Raw genomic sequence first — 24,553 nt, forward strand, 5'->3', positions numbered from 1 at the left:
ACTTTTAGAATGACCTTCTCTTTGAGGAAAACTCAGCTTCATTAACATAGCAGTCCCAGGCATTCTTCCACCTTGTTAAGTGAGCTAATGGTGTCTTTGAGCTGCACAGTAGACACGTATGAAAATAGAGAAAGGTTCAGATCATGCAGTTATAAATATTTGAACATTGAGAGCAGACTCTGAGGATTTGTATACCTGTTTCAGATAGCTTTTGTATTGATAGGCAAAGGTTGAAGCGACTCTCCTGCCATGTAAATTAATTCCATCAGTGGATGCTCTTATCCTTGAAAACCCTTAATCAGAGACAGCTCCATGCATAAATGAGTCCTTCAGAGTCTCACAACAGTCCAAGTAAGAGAACCATTTGCTTCATGGACTCATCAAGGCAGATATCTTCCCATGACCTACTACTCCATGTGTTGTCTGGTTTTAAGGTTGTCACTTCACTGGCCAGTGGAGCAGTAGCTGGCTGGTTCTGGCATCTCTTTAGTAAGAGAAATATGCATAGATTGAAAGAGATTTGGCTTTTAGCTTGGCTTTGGCTTTGGCTTTGGCTTTGGTTTGACTAGTGAAACCCTCCTCACATTGAAAGACCTAGAAGTGCTCAGTCTGATGGAAGAAGTGACCTGGGTCTTGCTTTACAGGCCTCTACTTGAAAAGATTTCTGATGGCACTCTATTCTATGAGAAAAGTCCTTGGAACTTAGTACTGAGCTGTTCAGTGAGGGTGACAAACCACTGGCTGAACAGTCCCAGGACAGAGTGGATCCTTGGGTGCTGGGGAGCTCAAAGAAAAGTAGATCTTTCAGAAGGCTCTGCTTTAGCTCAGCAGAAGAATGCACAGTGCCCAACTTCCAGGCAGAAATTCTTTGGTCTGCACTTCGCAACACCTTGTGTTAAATGGTTGGATTGGTCCCCTGTGACCTTAGAACTTACTAATCTAGAAAGAGTGTAGCTGCCAGCAGCACACTGGTCTCCTTCCTGCACTTTTGCATCTGGTTGCCCTGAGAAGGTCTGTTAGATCTTGGAGGTTGACATGTTCAGGTGGGACACAAACTGCTTCCCAAAGAGCCGTCTTCAGGCTTCATTCCTGGCCCTGACAAATCAGTTGAGGGGGAAAGTAGGAGGCCCATCATCACTAGTGACATTAGTCACTAATGGGCTGAAGAAGGATGTTGGTATTGCTCTTCTTGTGGCATTCCTGCTCCAGAGTGGTAGAGATGCTTGTCTGGGAAGGCTAGAGGGAAGCAGTTCCCCTTTGGTCCCTTCCAGCAGCACAGTTGAGACTTCATTTCCTGAGAAGACAGCTGTCATCTGGGCTGTCTATCCTGCCAAGCTGCTCATTTAGTTGCTGGGCACCCTGCAAAAAGTACAAGCAGTGCTGCTTTGCAGGCCTGAGGAGCACGGGGGAGTTTACTAGGGGTTTGCAGTGCCTCAGGCAAGTGGTATGACGCAAGAGAGAAGCGTCAGCTCTGGGCTCATCAGGCCTCAGCATTAATAAATATGCTGTTCTCCCCTGAAATACAAAGGTGAGTCTCGAGACTGCCTAAGGAGGAGGTGGGCTGGGTGGGTGTACAGGGCTGCTGTGGGCCATCGGGGGAGGCTGGTGTGAGTAGCCTGGAGGCAACAGAGGTTTGCAGTGTGTGGGAATACATCTGCATGTGTGGGTGCATGCTGGCCACCCAGTCTGCTCTTTGCTGGTCCCAGGAGGGACATTTTGACTCCTTGTGCATTTTAAGTTGTTCCTGCTCATATTACCAAGCTTTATTTTGCTTTCTTTAAATGTTAATCTGAGTTTTTGCCTTGCATATCATATGTGTGACTCTTACCCAGTCAACAGCCAATGTTTGACTTGCCCATGCTGCCAGCCAAAGCTGCTTTTGGAGAAGGAGCTCACTGTTGCATTCCAAGGCCCAGTCAGAGCAAGTTTCTGCTGTGAAAGGCCTGTCTGCAGACAATGGCAAAAGAAAGGCTTCCCAAGTTCTTTACATCTCACCTGTCCTTTGATGGATACCACCAAGGCCCTGTGTCTACCTTATATTCCCTCTCTGAATTCACTGTAGGTGTTGCTTTGGTGCTGTTTTTTCGTACTCTTTTCCCTGCCACTTTTCTGCTGATTAACCAAGTAAGTGTGAAGATTCACTTTTTACCCCTTCTCCCTTTCAATATACCAGATGGCAGGGCTGATCCTGCTCTGCCACCCTCATGTAAGCGACTGTTTGCTTCCACACATTTGACTTCTCTTTCCTCCAGTGTAGCTCCCATAGCAGCAGCCTGACTGCTCAGGCATTATCTCTTCCAGCTCCCCCACTAGCTACTCTCCTCCATCTTTCATCTCTCCAGCCCAGGCATCAGGGATGGGCCCTGCTCCTTGAGCACAGAAGTGGGCACTAAGAGCTATGTGCCTGCAACTGCTTCTGCAAGCACATGGGCCTTATTCCCAGCAAAGCAGAGGATATCAGTGGCATTGGGAGGTCCTGCTGTCCTCAGCTTTCCCAAATCTTCTGCCACTGTCAACCTGTGCCCAGCAAAGCCAAGGCACAATTGTTGAGTCTTCTAATTACGTGAGGCTCTTGCTGCCATCTGGAGTGATGTAGATTGTGTTCACCTTTGCGCAGATGACAAGCAGGCAGGCTTGTCCCTGTACAGGCTGACTCTGATGACTTCAAAGGCTGCAACATGGGGAAGTGCACCAGTCTTTTTTCAGGCATTTCTAGGTTTCTGGGTGCAGTGAAGAATGGAAGCTGCCTTTCACCTACTGTGGCAAAGCAAGATAGATACCTTACACTCCATTATTGCTTGGCCAGGCAGCACTCCTTAGTCTTAGAGAAACTGTGCACTCTTTTTGGTGATGGTACCCTGCCCTCTCTGCTTAGGGCTGTTGCCTTCTGGACAGGCACCCAGGGATGGATCCATGTCTCTCATTCTTTCCTTGACCAGGTGGTCTTCTTTCCTTCTCCAGACTTGCACCCCAGCCTTCTGTACAAACATGCTATCTCCAACATCGCAGGGCAGTGAGGCCAAATGAGAGGGGGCTGCTGCTGCTGTGAGAGAGCTCCCATGTTGCCAGGGCCTTGTTGCAGCCAGACAAGGCTGGAGAAGCGAATGAACCAGACAGGTATCCTAGAGATGCTTTGTTTTGTCCAGGTTGTCTCTCCTTTCCTGATCATTCTCCTCCTCCCTCGCCAGATTTGTTTCACCGCTCTTCCCTAGTGCTCTGTGTGGAGGGACTGCTCCTCATCCCAGTGAGATTATCCACTGCCTGGATCCCATTCCTCTCACAGTGGCCAGTTTGCTGAGGCTTAGAAGTTAATGCGAACTGCAGGTGCTTTTTTGTATAAGAGGGGACAAGACCTGCTTACCTTACACTATACAGTTCTGTAGGCCAGGCAGCTACTGAGGCAGGTAACCGGTTTGGCAGGCATGAAACAGTCAGTTCCAGATTTCAGGAACACGTGCAAAGCAGCACAACTGCATTATCTCCTGTTCCCACATGGTGCGTGGCTCCCACCTGGGTTAGGGTGCTGCTTGCAGCTGATGGTCATGATTTCAAAACCCACAAGGACAAGCTCCAGCCAACCTCAGTCACCTGCTTGCTTTGTCCTCTTTTGTTTCCTCTGCTTGTCTAGGATTGAGTTTTCACAAGGCTTTCTATCATCTGGTTTGTGAGCTTCCCTTCTGCCACTCTTGCCTTCTGCAGTGTCATACCTCTCCTGGTTTCCATCTGCCTCAGATCGTCACTGAAAGCATCCTTCTTCTCCCTACCAGTTTCTCTCTTTCACACGCCTCACACACACCCCTTCCCTTATTGCTATGTGTTGTTCGGTAAAGCGAACGTCCAGAGCTGCTTTGGGAAGAGGTGTTCTCTGATGCAGAACAGCACTTCTGTCTCCATGCTGTTCATCTGGCCTTCAAATACAAATTGCCCCTGGTGCCATCTCTGATGGTCTGTGAGGAAGGCAGGCAGTTGTCCATGTGTGCATTCAGTGCTCCGTTGGCTGGGTAAAAGTTCCCTGTGCGTTTTGGTTTGTCCTTCCACTCATTTCCCTTCATCTTCCCACTTCATTTATTTATCCCCAGCCCCCTCCGCCCCACCCCAAGAAGTCGAGTGTGTAAGCACCAGCTCCACTACCATCCGGGTAAGTTGGGTGCCGCCGCCTGCCCAGAGCCGCAATGGGGTCATCACCCAGTACTCCATTGCGTACCAGGCAGTGGAAGGAGATGACAACACCAAGCATGTGGTGGATGGCATTGGACGGGAGCATTCCAGCTGGGAGATCAAGGACCTGGAGAAATGGACCGAGTACAAGGTGTGGGTAAGGGCTCACACGGATGTGGGACCAGGACCGGAGAGCATCCCCGTGCACGTGCGCACTGATGAGGATGGTAGGTGTTACTGAACAGCTCCTTCAGCTGCCACCATGGGTTAATCAGGACTCTTCTAGCAGAGTTGCTGGAAAAAGGGGAAAGGCAGCAAAGATTTGACATGGGAGTGCCTTTCAAGCAGTGCCAGAGGCTGTCAGGAGCAGTGCTTCAGGGAGTGGGTCTCCCCAGTCGCCCTGGAGTGGGTTGGGCAAATTGCTCTGCTGGCCTTTGGCCTGCCTCCAGGCTGTGTGTCAGGCGTCCCAGCATGGTCCCACAGGATCCTGTTTGTGTCAGCGTTGCTTCCTGCACACGCAAGGAGGCATTGCTCTGCTTTGCCATTGTGTTTTTATAGTGTGTGGTAGTAGTGGATGTCTTTTTTTTTACTGAAAGTAGCATGAGTTCTTCCAGCCAAAGGTTTCTTGCATTGTGAGATCAGGACTCAGAGTTTACTTGTTGTCCTGAAATTCTGCAAACTAAAGAGGTGAAAGAAATCCATTTGAAACTTGTAGATACTGCAGGAAACCTGCTTCCTGCCCCAGCTTCCAGGCAAGGCACAGCTTATATAAAGCTGCTCTTCTGCTCAGGAGTCAGAATATCACACGTACAGAGCACTTTACTGGATACGACAGCTTTAAAGAGAAATTGCTTTGTATTAGCAGGGCTGTCAGTTATGTCATCATGATTTAAGCCAATTCCTTTGAAAGTGCCAGAGCTCAGGATGACAGTAGGAGCTCCCATGGCTTCATGCTGACCCAAGAAAGCTGCGGATTTAATGGGAGAAGAAAGAGATGCAGCGCCCAGGCAAAGAAAGCATAATCTCTGCATTGCCCAGTCAGTGTAGGAAATTGAAACCAGACATGTTAGTGTTTCCCTAAATGGGCTACCACTGTCCCCCACGTCTCCATGGCTCTGGAAGTGGCGTCTGGGAATGCTCGCTGACTGCATTCCTGGGCTGGCAAACACATCTGTGTGTGTCCTGCTGCCTGTATTGTTTGCTTCAGTTCTCATTCAGCCGAGTTGTAGCCCAGGGGAAGCTGTTACCCCAGAAATGTCGCAACAAGCTCTCGCAGTTAGTTTTTGGGAACCATGGTTGGACATTCCAGCTTAGCTGTCAGAAGTGATTTCATATCCTTCTGACATGCTGATGCTCAGTAAATACCCATGATGAAGGAATGAGAAATGCTAAGCTGTGGTCTGAAAACAAACTGAACTTTCCCTGTTTGGATCTCAGACGCAGCAAATACTTCCCATAGTGTGGGGTAGGATAGAGTTCCTTGAAACACTGTGGTCTGCTCACAGTCACATCTTTTTGTGTCCCTGCAACATCCCAGTATCATTTCCTATTGAAGCCTCGCTTATCAGTGGAGGTTGACACACAGCTTCTGTGTGGTTCTCAGGGAGGATCTTGTTTTCCGCTTGGACTCCCAGCTGTGTGTGTGGGCAGGTGTCTTGCCAGGGCAGGAGAGCCCTAAGGCTTGTGCAAGGTCACTGCACTAAGTGAATTGTGTATTACAGCATTGGCTGCTCCAGGCAGAAGGGGATAACTGTTCAAGCACAGCCCCCTCCATTCCCATACCTTGAGCTGGCCTCATGGTGCTAAAATGCTCTATTCTTCCTTTCTCTATTTTATTTAATTATCTACAATTAAGAAGGACATCTGGGGAAAATAATGAATTGCCCTGCAGCTTAAAAACTGTGCTCACCTGCTGGGTAGCTGTTTTTTCCCATCTAGTTGGTTGAAATAGCAATACTCATTATGTCTGCTTGTCAGCTATCCTAATTATCTGATACTGATTTCTTGCTGCATTGAGAACTGGGGTGTATGAGGTTCCCAACCCCTGGATTTTCCCAGGCCAGTGGAGGGTGGGAAGGGTCCTGCAGTAGAGGTGCTATCATGGAGCCCAGGTACTTCACTTGGGTATCAGGCACTTGCATAGCAGTGGTATCCTCTGCAGAGAGTGCACACCTCTGCTCCCAGCTGCTCCAGCTGGAAGGAGCATTCCAGGAGCAACTGAGAAGCTAATTTTTTAGAATTGACATTTTTGTCACAGTCAATGCAAGAGCAAAATGTAATAAGGAGGTAATTTTTCCAAATAGTAAATAGGGTATAAATACATTTTTAAACGGGCCTCACCTTGCAAGAAAATTGATATTTTCTGGGCAGTGTAATTTTTCATTTTATTATCAAAAAGCATTCAACTAGCCATGCATGAAATAGTCCCCAGAGCTGTCACAATCCCCAAAGGCCCCTTTATCTGGCTGAGTTCAGTGACTGCTGTCTCTGAGCTCTGGGTTATTGTTTTAGGATGGTGCTTTTTCCCCTCATTAACCTCTCACTGTCACAGGGGAAGAGCATGTGTGTGCTCTGGCTGGTGACAGGTAGCAGGGCTCCCTGCAAGACAGGCTCAATGCCCAGTCATGCTACCTGGGGCTGTTGGACCATGTTTAGATGTACACAGAAGGGTCTGAAAGGAAGTGTGTCAGAAAAGGTGCAAAGGCTTCAAAACCCCTGCCTGTGCTCCAGGGCACCCTGAGCTGCAGGGGGTCACCACATTCTTTATATTCTGCTATATTCTGTATTCCACTTTGCTCCCCTGTTGCTGGAGATGAGAGCAATAGATGGATCTTGGGTCTGATAACAGCACAGTGACTTTTATTAGGAGTGCTCCTGCATATCGCAGTCACGTTCTTTCCTACTGAGAGAAGTAAAAATACTTGGATGCTGGGAAGGGGTCAGGGATATGGTCATGCTGAAAGACTACAGGATGATGTCCTGGGCAGGTACAGGAAACTTGTGCCAGCAGGGACTGTCCTGGCAGTGAGGTGGTGGGAAGATAGCAAAGGAGTGAGAGGTAGTGACAGTGATTATGTGGTGCCTGCTAACTGTTGCCTGGTGTGTATTACAGTGCCCAGTGCCCCACCACGAAAGGTGGAGGTAGAGTCTGTGAATTCAACTGCCATCCGGGTGAGCTGGAAGCTGCCCATCTCCAACAAGCAGCATGGGCAGATCCGCGGGTACCAGGTCACCTACGTGAAGCTGGAAAACAACGAGCCCCGAGGGCAGCCAGTGATCAAGGACGTCATGCTGTCAGAAGCACAGGTACAGCGTGGGGACCATGGGCTGGTGGGCATGGCACTTTCCCTCTCCGCAGAAGGCCAGGCTGACTGGATCCAAGTATTTCCTGGCCCCCTGTTGCAGCTCCAGAGCATGGGACTCAGCCTGCCTGAACAAGGGAAACAGTTTATCCCTAAAATGTGGCTTACGCAGGGGTAAAAAGTTTAATCAGGAAAGGATTGCTGTCAAAAAGATGATGTGTTGAACAATATTCTTCTCTAACCCCTTCTCTGACATGTACTTCTCTTACTGCCATGTCCTGTGCAGACTCCAGCTGGAACAAACTGGACTTTGCCCAGTCAGTTTATAAATGGTCAGAAAGTTCTAAAAAAACCCCAGGTCTTTTTTTTTCATGGTGCTGATTATGTTCAGGGCAAAACTTCTGTCTTGGTAGAGTCCACCTGGGTGCTGCTTGTGGGCTGTGAGAGTAGCACTGCACCAAGTTTGGCCACAACGTGCCAGGCAGGACAGCATTCCTGGCTTAGCAAAGCCTCCCTTCCCTTTTGTGAGGCAGGGACTTGGTGTTGCACTGCCTCTTGAAACCAAACTGCAGGTGAAGCCAGCTGAGTCTGGAAAAGGCTAGGGAGGGAAATAAAATCAGGTGCAGGCCCACATCACCTGTAAATGACTTCACTCCCTGCAATTCTCATACCACAATTTGTTCATACTTATGCAATCTCCTGGAAACCTCACTGGCTGTGAGGTGCAGCTGTGTTCCCACACCGTGCTGCAGGCATGGCTATACACTCTGCACAGCCCAGCAATGCGTAGTTGCCTCTTCCACAAGGTCCAGGGAAGTTTTTGGTGCCCTGTGCGTGATGCAATACAACTGTTCTTCGGAGCATGGGTCCTTCATCCTGGATGACCCGTGCTGTTCTCAACAAAGGTAATCATATAAATGAAGAACAGGATCTGCTGCTGTTGAAAGCAGGGAGTTAATCAATTCAGAACTGGCTTGCTTGAATGATGCCCAATATAAATACTGGAGAGCTGCAACGATTAATTGATCTGTCTCCTGAATGCAGCTGTGAATCATTTATGCATTTGTCAGTGGGGAGTGCAGTGCACAGAGGCAGCTTTATTCCCCATTCATACTCCAAAGGATAAAACTCAGTAATAATGTGGAAGGGGAAAACTTTGAAGACTGAAAGTGCTTTGAGAGTTCTTGCAGTGTTGTCTGGGGCAGGTCTCTGTCTGTGTTTCAGATGTTGCTTTATTTTAATACTTAGAAAGGCTGCTTACTGCCCTTTACTTGTTCCAGAAGGATATCATCTTCTGTATTGTTTGAACAATTGATTCTGCGTTGTTCAGCTGGAGTTTGGAGTTAATGGGTTGGTCCCAAGCGTAGGTGGGCGAAGCTGGCAGTGTTTTTCTTGTTGGTGTTTTCAAATATTTTATGCTTACCCAGCCAGTTCTGCTTTCACTCCTTACTCATATATTTCAGAGAGAGAAATCCCATGCTAATGTGTAGGAATGAGGGTGCCAGAGCCAGAAACTTTCCAAGGAGTGCTGAATTTTGCATTAATTTGAATGTGTGTATCAAGGAGACAAGTTGCTGGCCTGTCAGACAACTTACCAGTCTTCCATATTTGGAGAATTTATGTGGGAAAGTTCTTGATTTCTGTAATACTTTTGCCTGTTGTGTATGGTACTAAACTCATTCACTGTAATTTTTGGATGGAAGTGAAGGCCAAAAGATAGTTGCAGAGAAACAACTACTCTGAAGGAGTCATGTCACTCTTGGGATAAACTGATGATGACCCTGCAGGGAAGAGGTTTCACTGACTTGGCAGAAGAGATCTTTATTTCCCAAAAGAGTGAGAAGCCAGGCATGACCTGTGCTTGTGATGAAATACATCTGCTCCAGATGCTGAAGAACCCTTTAAGAACTGCCATCTTTCAGTACAGCAGTGCATGTCTTTGCAAACAACCAGATGAAACTTTAACGAGTAGTCCTGCCAGAGTTATTTTCTGTGGAAGAAAAGAAAAGGATTCACTGGAAAACCTGTCCCTGAAGGTCACAGGACGAAGATGGCCACAGTTCAGTACTCATAAACCTTCATAAACATTTATACCGGTGCACAAGCAAAGAATTAAACTGATGGAAAATCTTGAGGTCAGAGAAGAAATTCTCAGGACGTGTAGGCAGAGCCCCTCCTCCTGCCTAGCCAGGCTGTCCGCTGATTCTGAGTATGTATGTACCACGTAATCTGCTTCCTGCAGACAGTGTGAAGACACTGATATTAAAGCTGACTCATGATTTTTCCTTTTTGAAGATGAGAAATACAGAGAGAATAAACGAACATGAAGAGAAAAAGAAAAGGGAATGGATATGTTAGCTATGCAGATAATACAGATTCTGAGCTTTCAAAATCATTTGAGCAGAAAGGACTAAAACATCAGCAGAGAAACGGGGGCCCTGGTGCTGGAGAGATCACATTTTATTTTAATGCCTTCTGCACAGGGAGAGTAATCAGTTGTTAGGAAGGTCCTGTGATTGAGCTGAGGCCTCTCCCTCCCCTCTGTGGCTGCACCTGTGACTGATTATCTCCACCAGGATTCTGTGTGCCTTTCACTCTAAGCTTTCACCCCCTGCTGACAGCCTGATGGACAAGCAAATGTGACCATGCTCTGTGGAGGAGCACTCAGGGTGTGTACAATGCAGAGCTGGGTCAGATACCCACACTACCTCCTGCCTCAGCCCTGCCCATCATGGCTCATGGTGGGCAATGGTAGAAGATTAATATCTGTGCTCTGAGTCTTGCTTACAACATATTCAGGCACCGAGAGAGCACCTTTAAAAGGAGCCCAGTGCAGGGTCTCAGCTGCACTCTACCACTCATGCAAGTTCTCACTGGCTCAAGGGAGTGAGAGATAGCAAGGGCATGGGACATGAACATTAGGTTCTTCAAGGGAGAGCAGGTGCCCACCTGCTTTCCTTGATCTTCAGTCCCTGGGCAGCTGCAGCGTGTTAGGAGGGGCAGTGGGCTTGAACACCGCCATCCCTTCCTGGGTACCAGTCCTGTGGGGCCCACAGAGCTCAGTGCTGAGCCACACCAGGTGGCAATGCTGAGTATGGCACAGAGGGCACAAAGGAGACAGCAGGGCCCTGGGAGGACAGGCCATCCTGTTAGGGTTCCCATGGAAGTAGGACTCATTTTCTCTTTACAAGACTGGCCGCTAGACCCTGTGTCAGTCTAGCTCTTGGTCGATTCTGTCCTGCTTGTCTTCACCTCAGACTAGAACATCTTGAGGGGGAACTTTCTCCCCATGCTGCAATGTGGCCTCAACAGCTGCTTCTGCATTGGACTGTGCAGCATATTTAACATGGAGTCTAATGCCTGCATTGCCCTGGGGATTCAGCATGTACATTATTAGCCTTGCTGCCTACAGCACTCTGCAGATTCAGCATGCCCAGAGAACTCTGCAGGACTGGCTGGGTAAAGCTGTAAGTCAGGCTTTGGGGAGGAAAGACTCCTGCCACCTTCTCCTCCTGCTCTTCAAAGAGAATCATGGCAGGGGAGAGGTGTGTGCTGCCCACGAGAAGGGCTGCAGGCTCACAGGAAGATCATGTGGTCTCTGCAGGCAGCACTTCTCCATTGAGCATGCAGTCTGAGTGCACGTCCCACCAGCTTGCTTCAGAAGAGCAGGAAGAAGAAATGGCAATCACTTCAAGCTGTTGGATTAAGATCAAAGGAGAAAGAGGAAGACTTCCATTCTCCCTGGGCAGTGCCCACCCCAGGCACAACACACAAGAATTTACAGCCTCCCTCTTTTGTTGGGTGATAGTCAAGGATCTTTATCTCAATGTACTTGGAACAGCTTCTCATGCGTGTGTGCTGCTTGTCTAAGTGAGAGTTGGTGTGGAGGTGAGATGTACTCTGCTTCCTAAGTGGAACAAAACTGAAAGGCATCATCCAAGAGGCTTTTCAGTAATGGACCAAGGTGAAGTTCTGAAGCCCTCAGACTCCTCTGCATCCCACAGACTGAGCACCTGAGTTTGTTTCTGGAGTTTCACTATTGTGCCACAGTCACTGAAGCAGAGAGGAGAAGGATCTGCAGGAAAACCAGTATCTACTTCCCATACAGGCTATTGAAGGGGGCTTGAGTCTGTCTTTTGCAAGAGCCTTGGTCAGGGAAAACAGCCATTCCCTGGTGAGGCATGACTATGCTGTGTTGAAGTGTAAAATGAAATATTAAGGCATTGCAGCTGCCATAAATACACACTGTTAGCTTTAGCACTTCCCAGAGCCATCCTGCCTCATGCACATAGTCCTCTCTGAGTTCTTTTTATGACTGCTCCTGGGCTTTTTAGATCAATTTGTCTTACTGACCAACCTTAAATAGTTAAGAAGCAATTGAGCTAGTTTAAGGAAGGAAATGTTTTGATCTGTAGATTGTATTTTAATAATGAAACTGAATTTTTACCAAGGTATTTATGCAGGCCTGGCTTTTCACTGTTACTCCTCCAGGACAGATCTCAAGGCATTTCTTTTCACTCTGATCTAATGCAAGATTAAAGTCCACTGAAACATTAGAGCAAACAGAGTTTGAACATTAAACACTTGGTCTAAAATCCTAGCAGATGATAAACTCCCTGCTATCGTGTGAGAAGCTCCTGAGAAGTCTCCTAAGCCCAGTTCTGCTCCTCTGTTCATTCCACTTGGGTGTCACCTGTAGCTGCATGGAGGTGGGCTGAAGTGTTATTACCATCCATGTGTCCTTTATCCACCAGGGACATGCTTTTGCAGGAGTCTTCTGGAGAAAGAGCTGCCAGGCCTCAGAGCCTTCTTCTGGCAGGACTTCTGCCAGGTTGTAGATCAGCAGAGCAGGGTGTGTTGTTGTTGACCACAGCGTGGGCTGGGTGGCACAGGTGGGACATCAACAGCAATTACTTGAGTCGAGCTAAGTGTGCAACAGTGGAAGTAGCACCAAGATGCGTGTGGAAAGAGAGCCTTTAGAAACCGTAATACTTAGTGAGGGCCTTGTTTTTATAAAAAGTCTTTAGGGACAACTTGACCTCTGCTGAAATTTAATGTTAAGGTGCTTTAGGGGAACAGTTGTATTGCAGTCTCACAGTATCAAATAAGTGAACTACAATAAAATATCAGAGGAACATTTCTCCAATAGCTTATTCTTTCTGAATTTAGAGTATAAAATAACAAATATTTTGAAAGTATAACATGTATTTCACTGCTGAGGAAAGTACTGTGTCACTGTGATAGGCTGCAGCCTGTGAAAGCCACCTCAAATAGCCTGAGTTCAAAAGGCAACTTACAGCTTTGATACCATTTAGTACTTCTGTTGCACTTGCAGGTTCCCCAGTAGTCTGGCAGTATTAGCTGAGCTTCCTGGAGTCCTGAGGAAGTCAGTATCTGAGCACTGTTTCACAGCTGGCAGCTCAGACTCAGAAGAAAGGCTTCCCAGGACTCATACTGTGAGTCAGGGACAATAATACCTATCTTCACTTTCATCTCTCTACTTGAACCCATGGATTGGTGCTTCCTCTGGGCAGCTTTAGTAACCTGAGATGTAACGCATCACTTTGGCTGAGAGAGTTTACTGTGATGTCTGCAAACCTTCCTTTGGTGCATCAGCCACAAAGAACAGTGCTATGGGCATGCTTGGCAGCAGCCAAGCTCTACTAAGTCTCACCACCCCAATGCAGCTTTGATGCCTCCTTAGAACATCAAATTGAGCCAGAAAAATTCAGAGCCCTAGTTAGTTGAACTGCCATGGCCAAGAATGCATGTGAACTTTTGGTGGGAAATGGTTTGTGTAGAAGTTTTCCTTGAAGGGTCAAATGAGTGTTTGCTGTTGTGTAATTGAGAGTGAGAAGCTCTTTCCTTAATACATGCACAAGTATGAACCTCTACTGGAGGAGGAGTGGCTTAGAGTGGAGCTCTTAGTGTGTAAGATATCAGCCTGTTCTTCCCTGTTGACAAGAGACAGCACTTCTGTTTTCTGAAGTCCCCACAGCATTTTCTTGCAAGCGATAAAGGAAAGAGAAGCTCTGGAAACGTTGAATTGGCGCTTCCCTGCAGAGAATGCCCTCTGAGCTTTGTGTGTTGAAGTCTTTGGTTCTCAACAGGAAATGGTGGTTGGGAGATCACTAGGACAGAAATTGGAGATTAGATGGCAAAACTGTTGTGAGTGACTTGTGGGGCAGGACTCAGCCCCAGAGCCTTGTTGGTACAACCTACCCCTTCTTGCTTCTGCTAGTGGAAGAGGCAGGCAGAAAAATGCAAAGCCAGAAGGGGAAAGTACGGAAAGTTAGGAAGTGGTGATCTCTTCACTCATGTGAGAAGGAAGCTCTTTGCCCCTGTTCGTGTGAATGATCTCAGACTTACTGCGCAGGCTAGCAGCATGTGAAAATTGCTCTATGCCATTTCTCCCTTTGGCACAGCCTGTGCCAAATGACCTTCTGTGTATAAGTGTTGTAATTGCCCAACCCAGTCCTGCTAACTCCTGCTGTTGTCATCGTTGTCATCCCCTTCCTACATGTTGCCCCTTAAAACTCTGTGTCTCCATTTTTCTCTCCTCCTTCCTTTCTCCCCCGTCAGTGGAGAGCTGAGGACTCCGTCGACCATGTAAGTACCACTTGTGTGTGTTCCAGGTTGGAAAAGAGGGGTTTGGTAAATCGATTTGTGAATTTTGTGGACACACTGCTGTCAAAACATTCCTTTCACTCCCTTAATGAAGCTGGAGAGTTACATTGTAAAACCATCCACAAGCAGCAAATCCAGAAAAAATTGGCATTTAGATTTCTCCTAAATGCAGAAAAGCAATTGACATTTCCTATAATCTGTATTTCCAGCTTGTTGCAGTGCAGTTTTAGGCAGGCTCAAGTGATCGACTCAGGATGCGCATCCTACTTTCTGCAGTAGTTGGCCCACCAAGGTACATGGTAGAATTAGATATATAATCTTTAAAGCACATTGATCGTAGTCATGAGAAATAACCTACACCCTCAACCATGACCTTTGGTTGAAACACAGATGGTAATAAGAAAACAATCACATTTAAACAGTTAGATTCAATTCTCCTCACATAATTTTGAAATATAAATTTGGAGAAACAAACTAGAAAATGACCTTTTTAGAGTTAGCAATTCAATTATGTGCCCTACTGTGAGCTTCCTCAGCACAATGCATTTCTCCTCTCCTCCTGCTTTATACGGAGGATTCTTGGCTTGGAGTGGCTTTGTCATGACAGCACTGTGTTTGCATTATGCAATCAGACCTTCTTTCATCCATCCCTTGTCTCTCTCCCCTCCTCTCAGCTTGCTTGCTTTGCTCCCGGTGGCATGCTTTTGCGTGAGAATTTCTCTTTGCATGGATTTGGGAGGAGTGAATTCTCTTGGGATGTTCCAATTCTGCAAGTTTTATGAGAGTGCTTCCCTGCGGGTCCATTGGCACCCACTGGACTGTGCGTCCACTCACCCGCACACATGATCTGCTGCAGGGGCGGAGTTGGGATTGGACTCTGGTTCACACGGTGATTTTGGCGGGGTTCTTGTTGGTGCTTGTTGATACTTCTCTGGGCTGGCTGGTTCTGCAGTGGTAACACGGTGATTTTGATGAGTAAGCCTGGGCAGGTAACCTGAACCAGCAGCACTGACTGGAAATCAGCAGGTTTAATAGCGTGGGTGTTTGTGCGAGTGAGTGATGGGAGACTGGCTATGCTCTAAGAGCAACCACAGGTGCCTCTTGTACCCCTCAAGCTGGCAAGGAACACCTGGGCAGAGATCAGACCCCAGAAGCAACTTCTAAGTATACCCATGCTGCCTGTCCTCAGTGGCTCAAGCTTAACCCTCCCTATCTCTGCTCTTCCTGTTTGAAGGGGTAAATAACCAACCCAGAGCCTCTAACACCTTCCAAGAGCATCCCCAGCCCCTTCTCCAGCCCAGTTGTTTCTTGTTCCCTGACCCAATGGAGTTTTGGTACTGACGGCCTAGACAGTATTCACAGATGAACACAGCTCAGGTGTACCTGCCCTGAGCTCCCAGAGCTTCTGGGAGCTGCTGAGTTTGCTCTGCTTGCTCATTTGCCGGCCTGGCCAGCCAGGCTTGGCACAACTCCTGTTTACACAAGAGGGAGGAGCAGTGTTCCACTCTTAGATCTCAAATTGAAGTGCAGAGCCATGCCCTCCTCCTGCCGAGAGGAGAAGCCAGTTAGCAAGGATGCTAACACCCCCACCAAGTCCATCCCTTCCCAGACCTCCCACGATGCAGGTTTTCCCTCCAGGTCTTGCCAGTGCCTTGAACTGACCCATCCCATCCCTGCAATACCATGCCTGGCAAGGAGGGTGAATACGATGCTGTAGCACTGCAGGTGCTCCCTGCCTGGGGCTCCCCACCCCTGCACAGCCTTTCTGCACTCCCCACGGCTCTGCTGCAAGAGGCAATGTTGAAAATCCTGGAATTACCCCCCCGAGAGATTCACACAGCAAGCCGAACTGGCTTTTGCTCTGGTTCACAGCAACATAGTCCTCTTACTCTCAGACTTCACAAAGGACCATATCTGGATCAGATCTCTTCTTGGCAGAAGCCGTGGGAGAGCACAGCTACTGACACGAGTTGCTGGTGGGTCCCAGGAAAGGCCAAGTGTTAGAGACAGGGATTGAAATTAGGCAGGTGAGTGTTGGAGTGGCAGCAGTTGCTTGCTGGCTCTGTGTGATGTGTGTGTTTGAGCATGATGCATGAGTGTGAGCCAGCAAGTGTGTCAGTGTGTTGCTGTTGCAGACACTGATCCCAGTACCCTCCTTTTGCTCACTCTAGTAACAAGTGTTTGCTCTTCTCGTTTGCCTCTTCTCTGCCTTGTGGATGCGCTCCCAGGAGACAGTCATTGGAGGCCTGCTGCCAGAAACCACCTACTCTGTCACAGTTGCTGCCTACACCACCAAAGGAGATGGTGCCCGCAGCAAGCCGAAAGTCATCACCACCACAGGGGCAGGTGAGTGTGGGGAGCAGGTGTCACAGCCTCGTATGGGTGGTGGTAAAACCTCCCAAGAGGTGTGTGGGGAGTATGGCCAAGGCACCTGTACAGGAGGAAGGAAGAGGGCTGGAGACGCTGCAGAGGTACATACTCCTGTGATTTCCGGCCTGTACTTAGAGGCTTTGCCACTGGATCACCTGAGCAAAGTGCAGCAAACAGATGGACAGACGCTGACAGGTCTGGTGAGACAGCAATGAAACTCATGGGTCTGAGCTCATCTGCATAGTCCAGAGACCCGGGAAGAGGAAGCCTGAAAGTCCAGGCCCTCCCTCAGCTTTGGAGTCCTGGCCTGTCCTCACCTTGTTCTTGTAGGCAAATGCCATGTCTTGCTTCCTTTGGTGACTGCAGTGCTGCCTGGAATGGCCCCTGGCACAGAGGGTTCCTAAGAGGTGCTTCTCAGCTTACCCCAGCCATTGCTCCTGCTGTCTCCCCAGGCTTACATAGCTGAGCCTGGCTGCTCCTAGAGCCATGGTAAAACCCGGAATGCAACAAATCCTGCCATAGAAGTGCTGCAGACACAACTTCTAGGTCCTGGTGATCCCAGCCAGTTCGGTTCTGCTGCCTCAGTAGAGAGTCGTACCTGTGCCTAGTGCAATATAGGGGCCTCAGCCTGGAGCAGGGGCAGCCCAGAGTCATCAGGTGCTTTCCTCCGGATGTGGTCAAGCTTGCCTTTGACAGTGGCACCAACTAGCTGACACTGTCTTGTTCACTCACCTTTTCCACTCACTAGACCTGTCCTACAACTGATAATCCTGCTGTTTTCTCACATCAACTGCAGGAACAGTATTTACCACTTGTTATTGCGGGATTGCAGCTTGTGCAAACTAAGAGCGTTTGTTCCTGATGCTTTTAAACAAGGAACAGCTTGCCATCTCCTCTGCGCTGCATATGGGGAGTTCCAGAGGTAGTTTCCACTGTCACAGTCCCAAATGCTGTCTCCCTTGTGCCTCACTGTGATGTATGCTCTATTCATCAAATTGCTACAGCTGTCCTATAAACAGGAAAAGCTTCCTAAACATCCCAGTGTTGCACTGTAAACCACAGTGGGTCTTCCCATGTTATGATGCACATTTAAGATTAATATTTTGAATCGGCTTTGAAAATAATATGTCCCTTAATACTAGCTGCTGTTAGACATTGTATTATAAGTGCAAGGAGGATGGTACTGGCAGTGGGAATGTAATACCTACAAAACCGCCCCCATAGCTGCCTTTGTTCGGCAGGCCTGACCTCAAAGGGGAGTGTCGGTATCGCCCTCTGATGGCAAAATCAAGGCATAATTCTGTCAAATGCGGTTTCCTCTTGTGCTCATCTGTGGGCTCATACGCTTCAAAACTGTGCAAGGATATTTAACTAGATTTGGCTACAATCCCATTTTCGTTTTCATATAAATGGCCCCATCCCTTTGATTCTGAGTATCTTCCCTATCAGTTGATTTGTTTACAAATCTGAGCTGATGCGAAGACACATTCTTTTTGTAAGTGAAGGAGATCAAGGTATTAAACCATCAATTTAAAGCTATCAGTTCCTATCCAGTGACGGCAACACCTCTTGACTTGTGCAGCATAAGCAAAAATCCTGTGGAACGCTTGTGTTCACCTCTCACATCGACACTGACATCATGAGTGCTTCTCAGCTAAACCAAAAATGTATTCTGATGGCAAACAGCCCACCCAGCTCTGCTCACTACCTCTGCAGATGGTAAAACTGCAAAGTTTCAGGATGAAATTTATCTGCCTCCAGACAGACCGGGGTGCTGGAATCAGGCTTCTGGGTGTCTGTTGTGGTACAGTGCACCAGGGCCAGCATGGTCTGATACTGTGCACTGGCTGGAGTGTCTGAAGACCACTGATTGGGAGGACAGGATTCAGATCTTCTCTGAGATAAATATGATGCTTTGAGGTCCCTTAAACCTCTTCTGTAAAAGGGGATGAATTTTGGGGCTGGTTATGGCTGAAGTTATTTCCTGTTTAAACGGCAGCACATGGGAAAATGGCAGCCAAGAGCTGGCTGGCTCCAGCTTCCCTCACCACTGGATTAGGGTCAGTCTGCCTCTATCCATGTGATTGTCTGTCATCCTCTTCACCCTGTTGTCTGAACTTTCCCACTTTCCTCAATCCTCATGGACTGAGCAGCACAGAAGCCGTCCTTCCTTCCCCTCCTGCCAGGCTATAGATGGTCATTGTGTGTTTATGTTGCAGTCCCGGGGAAGCCCACCATGATGATTAGCACGACAGCCATGAACACAGCCCTCATCCAGTGGCACCCACCCAAGGAGATGGTAGGGGAGCTGCTGGGTTATCGGCTGCAGTACAGACGTCTGGATGAGGAAAAAATGAACACGATAGACTTCGGGAAGAGAGACCATCACTACACTGTGACCAACCTGCACAAGGGGGCCACGTACCTCTTCAAATTGTCTGCCAAGAACAGAGCTGGCCCAGGAGAGGAGTTTGAGAAGGAGATTACTACTGCTGAAGATGTGCCAAGCGGCTTCCCACAGAACCTGCGTGTGGTGGGTCTTACCACTTCCACCACAGAAGTTGCTTGGGACCCCCCAGTCCTGGCAGAGAGAAATGGCAAGATCGTCAACTACACAGTGGTATACAGAGACATAAATAGCCAGCAGGACCTGGTTAACATCACCAAGGACACGAGTATCACTTTGACAAATTTGAAACCTGATACCACATACGACATCAAAGTGAGGGCCCGCACCAATAAGGGCGCGGGGCCACTCAGCCCCAGCATCCAGTCCCGGACCATGCCTGTGGAGCAAGGTAAGTGCCCCTCTAACAAGCCCTAAGCAAGCTCTGCCTCCAGGACAGGGACCTTTGCTTTGGTTTGTGATGCTGCACTCCCCTCTGCTCTGACTGTTGTGGTCAGGTACTGTGTGGCACCCTAGTCTAAAACTAGTTCAGCAAGGGAAGGCTCAGTGAAGATTTCATTAAAGTTGCCATTTGGGAGGAGAGGGGCATTGGTGGTACATTAATTGCCTCCACAGGCACACTTTGATGTTTCATCTGTACATGAAAGGCTCTTCTGTGAACTGGAGCGGGTAGCTGGGTAGGATCATCTGCAGATACAGTACCTGAACTCCACTGTTCTTTGATCATGACAAAGGGCCAAGAGAGTGTGAGTGGAGGGGGGAGAGAGAAGGACTACAGTTCAGCCTACATCTTCCTTTCTGTGATGCTGGGAAGTATAGTCAAAAAGCAAAACTCCACTGGAGACTGTAGACTTGGTGAAAGGCTGCTGCTCTCTCCTCATTTCTTACTTCTCTTCTGTAGCTGAACTCTTTGACCTCTGCTGCTCAGTTAGACAAAGAGAGCCTTGGAATTGAGCTGCTTCCTGACTCCCTCATGACTTGGCCTTACAGTGCTCAAGTATCTTGTTTTTCATTTCAGTGTTTGCTAAGAACTTCCGCGTCAATGCCGTCATGAAAACGTCTGTGTTGCTGAGCTGGGAAGTGCCTGACTCCTATAAATCTGCAGTGCCTTTTAAGGTAAGGGTGGGATTTGGAGGACTGGGAGCTCCACCTGTGGCAGTGAGCAGAACAGTGAATAGCAGCAGCAACTGGGGACCTCTGGTCAGGCTGGCCATTGTAGCTCCATGACAGTTGCCACACAAGCTTTTCCTGATGCCTGACATAGAGTTGAAGCATAAAAAGGTATAAATTTGATTTAATCACAGGAGATCAGCAGGACAAAGTGGTCTGAAAACCAGCCAGTGAATCAAACTAAGAATGACTCCTTCTGCAATTTGTCATGTCTCAAATATCCGTATCGCCTTCATGAGTTACTTTAGAGCATCAGTGAGTGAAGGGGTGAAGCATCATCACCCTTCCTGAAGGTGTTACAGGTGTGAGCAGCACAAGACGTGCCTCAGTGCACTCTGCTCTCTTTTCTCCTGTACAGTTCTGGATGTGGTGTCCATCTAGCAGGCTGCAGACAACACTGATGACCTGATGTCTTCCTGCTCTTGTCTGTCCCTCAGTATGTGTCACTGATGTAGGTAAAAGCTAGAGTGCAGTGGACATTTTTGCAGAACTCAGTGGAGTTTCTCTCCCTTAAGAAACAAGACCAGCATGTCACGTTGCCAAGGATAACCTTCCACCTGTCTCAGCAGCAATCTGCTGCCTCTGCAGGGGTAGCCAGTGGAACCAGCGTGACTTCTCTTCCTCCTTACGCATACCCCCTGCCATGCTGTGCCTAAGGAGCAAATGCAAGTCCTGCATGAGTTGTGGGGGATCCATGGTCAAGGGGATGAGGGAAAATCTTGAACTTCAACCACATCAAAGTGGATGAGTATCTCCTCTTCCTTGTTACTAGCTCTTCTTGTTTAAATCCTGAAGCTGAATTATCATGATCAATAGCAGGCACTTGTTAACATGCTGAGTTTAGCTGAAGCGTACAAGGCTTTTGTGAAGACCTTGTGGTATTCAAAGCTTTCCCAGATGTAAGGTGCATTAGGATCGGTGTTCAGATATCTGACCGCAAGGAACTTCACAGAGCCCTGTTACTTTGCAGTCTGCTGAAGAATTAGAGTCCTTAATCTTGCCTTTTCTGGTGGCCCAAAGCCCATGTCGCACAGTGACAGCACAGTGCTGGAAAGGGACAATGTGACCTTTGGAGCATTACTACCACACAAGGACGTGGAGTGGTTGGAGGTAGCCAGGAGCCAAGGATGTAATGCTGATGCCCTGCCTGTTTCCTCTCTTAGCTACATAGCTGTGCGTGCTTACACAGTGGTGACTCAGGGTCTGCCCCTGCTGTGGGTTAACCCTCAGCTGACACAGGAGCAGATGGCATTAGCCACTTACTAACTTAAGAGCAGTCATGCAAATGAGAGTGTTCCAAGGATATTTCTCTAATGGTGCATTCTTTCTATTAATATTCCTAGACTTGTGGACAGACAGGAGTCAAGATGAGGAGCAAAGAGGGTCAGCTCTAACTCGTTGATTGTGCCACTGGAAAGTAATCCTTAACCTTCAAGATTCTGTACTGTTACAAACAAGGTTCACCTCTCTCCTCTCGTTCACTCACATGGGATGCTGAGGCCAGAGCCTAATACTGCAACTAGCATAGCAGATAAATCTCCATGGGAACAATTAGTATTATCTACACTTGATAAACAGTCTCATGCTAAATCTGTGTCCCAAAGGGTGCCATATTCTACTTTAACAGATTTAATTAAAGTAGATATTGTTCTGACAATGAATAGTGAGGCATAGGCAGGAGTGGTACTTTTTTTTTATTAGGGGATGAACTGAGACCTTAAGATTTTTCATTGCTGGCAAATCAATAATGAAGGTTTGAGATCTCTTTGGGGAATTTTCACAGCTTCTTCAGGTCCAGGAGATAAATTCCTTGTAAAATGTTGCCCAGCAGTTCTGGTGGAGTAGAGGCACTATTCCTTTTTTATTCCACTGTGCTGGCAGAAGGCTCTTCTGGAGCTTTCATGGAAGCACAAGATAGATACAACCTTCTCCTTGGGGAAACTGCATTTTCCTGAGACACATTTTTCAACTTAAGAGCAGGACAGAGGATATATTGGTTAAAGGCAGAATTACAAGCTATTTTACAAATGAGGAAAAGGAAGAGCACCCTTTGAAAATTATAATGATACAGGTTTGGAAATAACCCCTGAGAATGCTGGGCAGTGCTTTCTCACAGTGTGTCCCATGGAATGCAGTAATGACTCCTCCCTGCAAATAGGCCAACCTTGTCTATTTCTCCATTGAGTCATTATCTCTAGCAGTGTTCCACACTGTGTGTCTTTCCATCTTTTAGTTCTATGTGTTCTGTACTGCCTTGAAATCAAGCATGAGACCTTCAGCAGTGACATTTGGACCCACCTACCTTTGCAGATCTTCTCTCATGGATAGGAACAGCACAGATATCATTTTACAGCCATCCGTAGGCTAGTCAGCACTGTTTCACACTTTGAAGCCTTTTGACCAGATTTGCTGCTGACTCCAGTAGTTGCCAGTGGGCCGTGATGCAACCTCTAAATAGCATTCCTGCCTGAGCTTCCGGGCATCTTCCAGCTGCACATGAATGACTGCTTCTGAGCCCTTACATTGTTTCAGGTTTGTATAGAGGCCTTAACTAGTGGTGCATAACATTTGAGAAGGCAATGTGTTGTGGCAGGTAAAGGAATGCAGAACTGCTGCAGCAACTATTAAAAGGGTTGATGACAGAGAATACTCCAGGAAAGCATTGCAAATGCCAGATTCACTGCCTTTGGATGCAAACTTCTGTGCATGGCAGTAAAAATCATCATCTAGTGTCAGCAATGAATCAGAGGCTATGTCCTGGCCAGTTCCAGTGCAGAGCAAGGTGGGAAGCTCTGAACTGAAGTATCTGACCATCTCTTCTGCCTCCTCCTGCTTTAGGAAAATGGCTCTGTCCCAAGCACGTGCTTCATGTGCAGGCAGTTGCACACAGTGCACACTAAAGCAGTTGGTGATACCTTTATTAGGAAAGAATTCATAGCGAGAAATCTCATCTGAGAGGCAACAAAACTCTGTGGGCTTTGCATGCTTTCAGCGTAGGTCTTAATGTTGGAAGTTTGGTTTTCTTCAAATCTCTGTTGGAGCACATGAAACGGATGTCTCACTGCTCCCCCAGTCACTGCCTGACTGGTGTCTGGTATATCTGGACATGTACTATTGCAGTGTTATTGCAAGGAGTAGTGCTGGTCCAGACAGCAAGGCTGCTAAGATGACTTGAAGTCTGGTAGTTGTGTCTTTGTTGTGCCTATGTCTATTCAGAGTGGGAGGAATCCTGCCAGATACATATCTGATATTGCAATGCTGCAAGAAGCATTTCTTCATTTTGATTTTTCACTCATTTTAGCACCCATCTGATGTACATGTCTTTGGAGAAAGATATTAAAGCCCGGGAGAAAATATTGTAAGAGAAGTCACAGCAGAGGACAATTCCCTCTGGCCATCCTAGCTTTGACAGCCTTTCCCGCATGTGGAGCAGCCAGCAGGACCTTTGTTGCTGCAAACCTCTTGTTATTTTAGTGCTTGATACTTAATTTTGCAGTCCATCCCTGAAAACTGAAGTATGTCCACAGTCGAGACTGATTGCATCTTTTCTCCATAGCTGGCTCCTCACTGCTATGTTACCTGTTAGGAGTGTTTTCTCATCAGCAAAAAAGCTGGGTTCTTTATCCTGTCCTTCATGCAAAGTGATGTGAAGAGCTGTGGGTATCACTGTTTGGGTAACACAAAAACTAAGCTGCAAATTCCAAGCCAAGCCTGGTCCTTCTGCTCCACTGTCCTTCAGATCTCTTTCCAGAGTATCTCTTCTGCTCCCAGCTCCAACACTAAATATTAGAGCAGTGCTAATCAGTTGCCCTTGTCCCAGAAAGTTGTCAGCTTTCTGTAGATTTCTGTCAACTGCTGAAAAGGGACTTGGTAGGAAAGTTTGATCCCTCCCTTGCTGCCTGCCTCAGTCTAAACAGGCAGCTCAGCTGCTGAAAAATCTGCTTTACTTCAAGTAATTTTTCTTCTGCAGAACAGTCTTCTTTCTCTCAAGGCCACTGTTGGAAACAGCACGTTTTACTGTGTGGTCTCCGCCTGCAATTCATAGTAGCTGCCATGGTTTAACATGCTCCAGCTCTGCCATTGCCAGTTTTTGGCATGCTGTGTCTCTGCACTGCTGTCAGGAATCCAACATTCTCTTACCATGCTGGACAGTCACCCGGTAGAAAGAAACATACTGTTTTTTCACAGCTGGGGCACGACCTATGGCCTGTCTAGTTCTCTACACCCCATTTGTCTCTGTCTCCAGGAACTGCATGAGTTTTTGCTTTGCAGAGGCAGTATTCAGGGTTTTGGGGTGCAGGAGTTGTTCTGGCAGGATCAGGATCAAGGTTCCCAGGGCAGATGGTGCAGCTTAATTTAGCAGTGCCCATGGCTGCTGTGTCTGGAGTGACCTGGGGCTCCTACCTATCTGCAACATGGCACTGAGAAAATGTCATTAGCAGAGAGGCCCAATGGGGGCACCTGTGTAGTGGGGGCTGCCCCCAGCCACCAGCAGCTCTGCCCTGCCCTGCCCTGCCCT

At 47.7% G+C, this 24,553-nt stretch overlaps 1 protein-coding gene across 8 annotated transcripts in view; it reads left to right on the forward strand.

Annotated features, from left to right (window-relative positions):
- Positions 1 to 24,553, forward strand: part of PTPRF (protein tyrosine phosphatase receptor type F) — a 377,891-nt gene that overhangs the window by 310,424 nt on the left and 42,914 nt on the right. For 6 of the 8 annotated variants that reach the window (XM_071564856.1, XM_071564860.1, XM_071564861.1 and 3 more), the window contains 6 exons: positions 4,080 to 4,385; positions 7,271 to 7,464; positions 14,043 to 14,069; positions 16,316 to 16,433; positions 18,677 to 19,255; positions 19,883 to 19,980. In XM_071564856.1, the coding sequence (XP_071420957.1) occupies positions 4,080 to 4,385; positions 7,271 to 7,464; positions 14,043 to 14,069; positions 16,316 to 16,433; positions 18,677 to 19,255; positions 19,883 to 19,980 (1,322 nt within the window). The remainder of the gene's footprint in view (positions 1 to 4,079; positions 4,386 to 7,270; positions 7,465 to 14,042; positions 14,070 to 16,315; positions 16,434 to 18,676; positions 19,256 to 19,882; positions 19,981 to 24,553) is intronic. The other 2 variants (XM_071564863.1, XM_071564862.1) reach the window with 1 other exon arrangement.

Source organism: Pithys albifrons, chromosome 10, assembly GCF_047495875.1.
Source record: "Pithys albifrons albifrons isolate INPA30051 chromosome 10, PitAlb_v1, whole genome shotgun sequence".
Taxonomy (NCBI): Eukaryota; Metazoa; Chordata; class Aves; order Passeriformes; family Thamnophilidae; genus Pithys; species Pithys albifrons.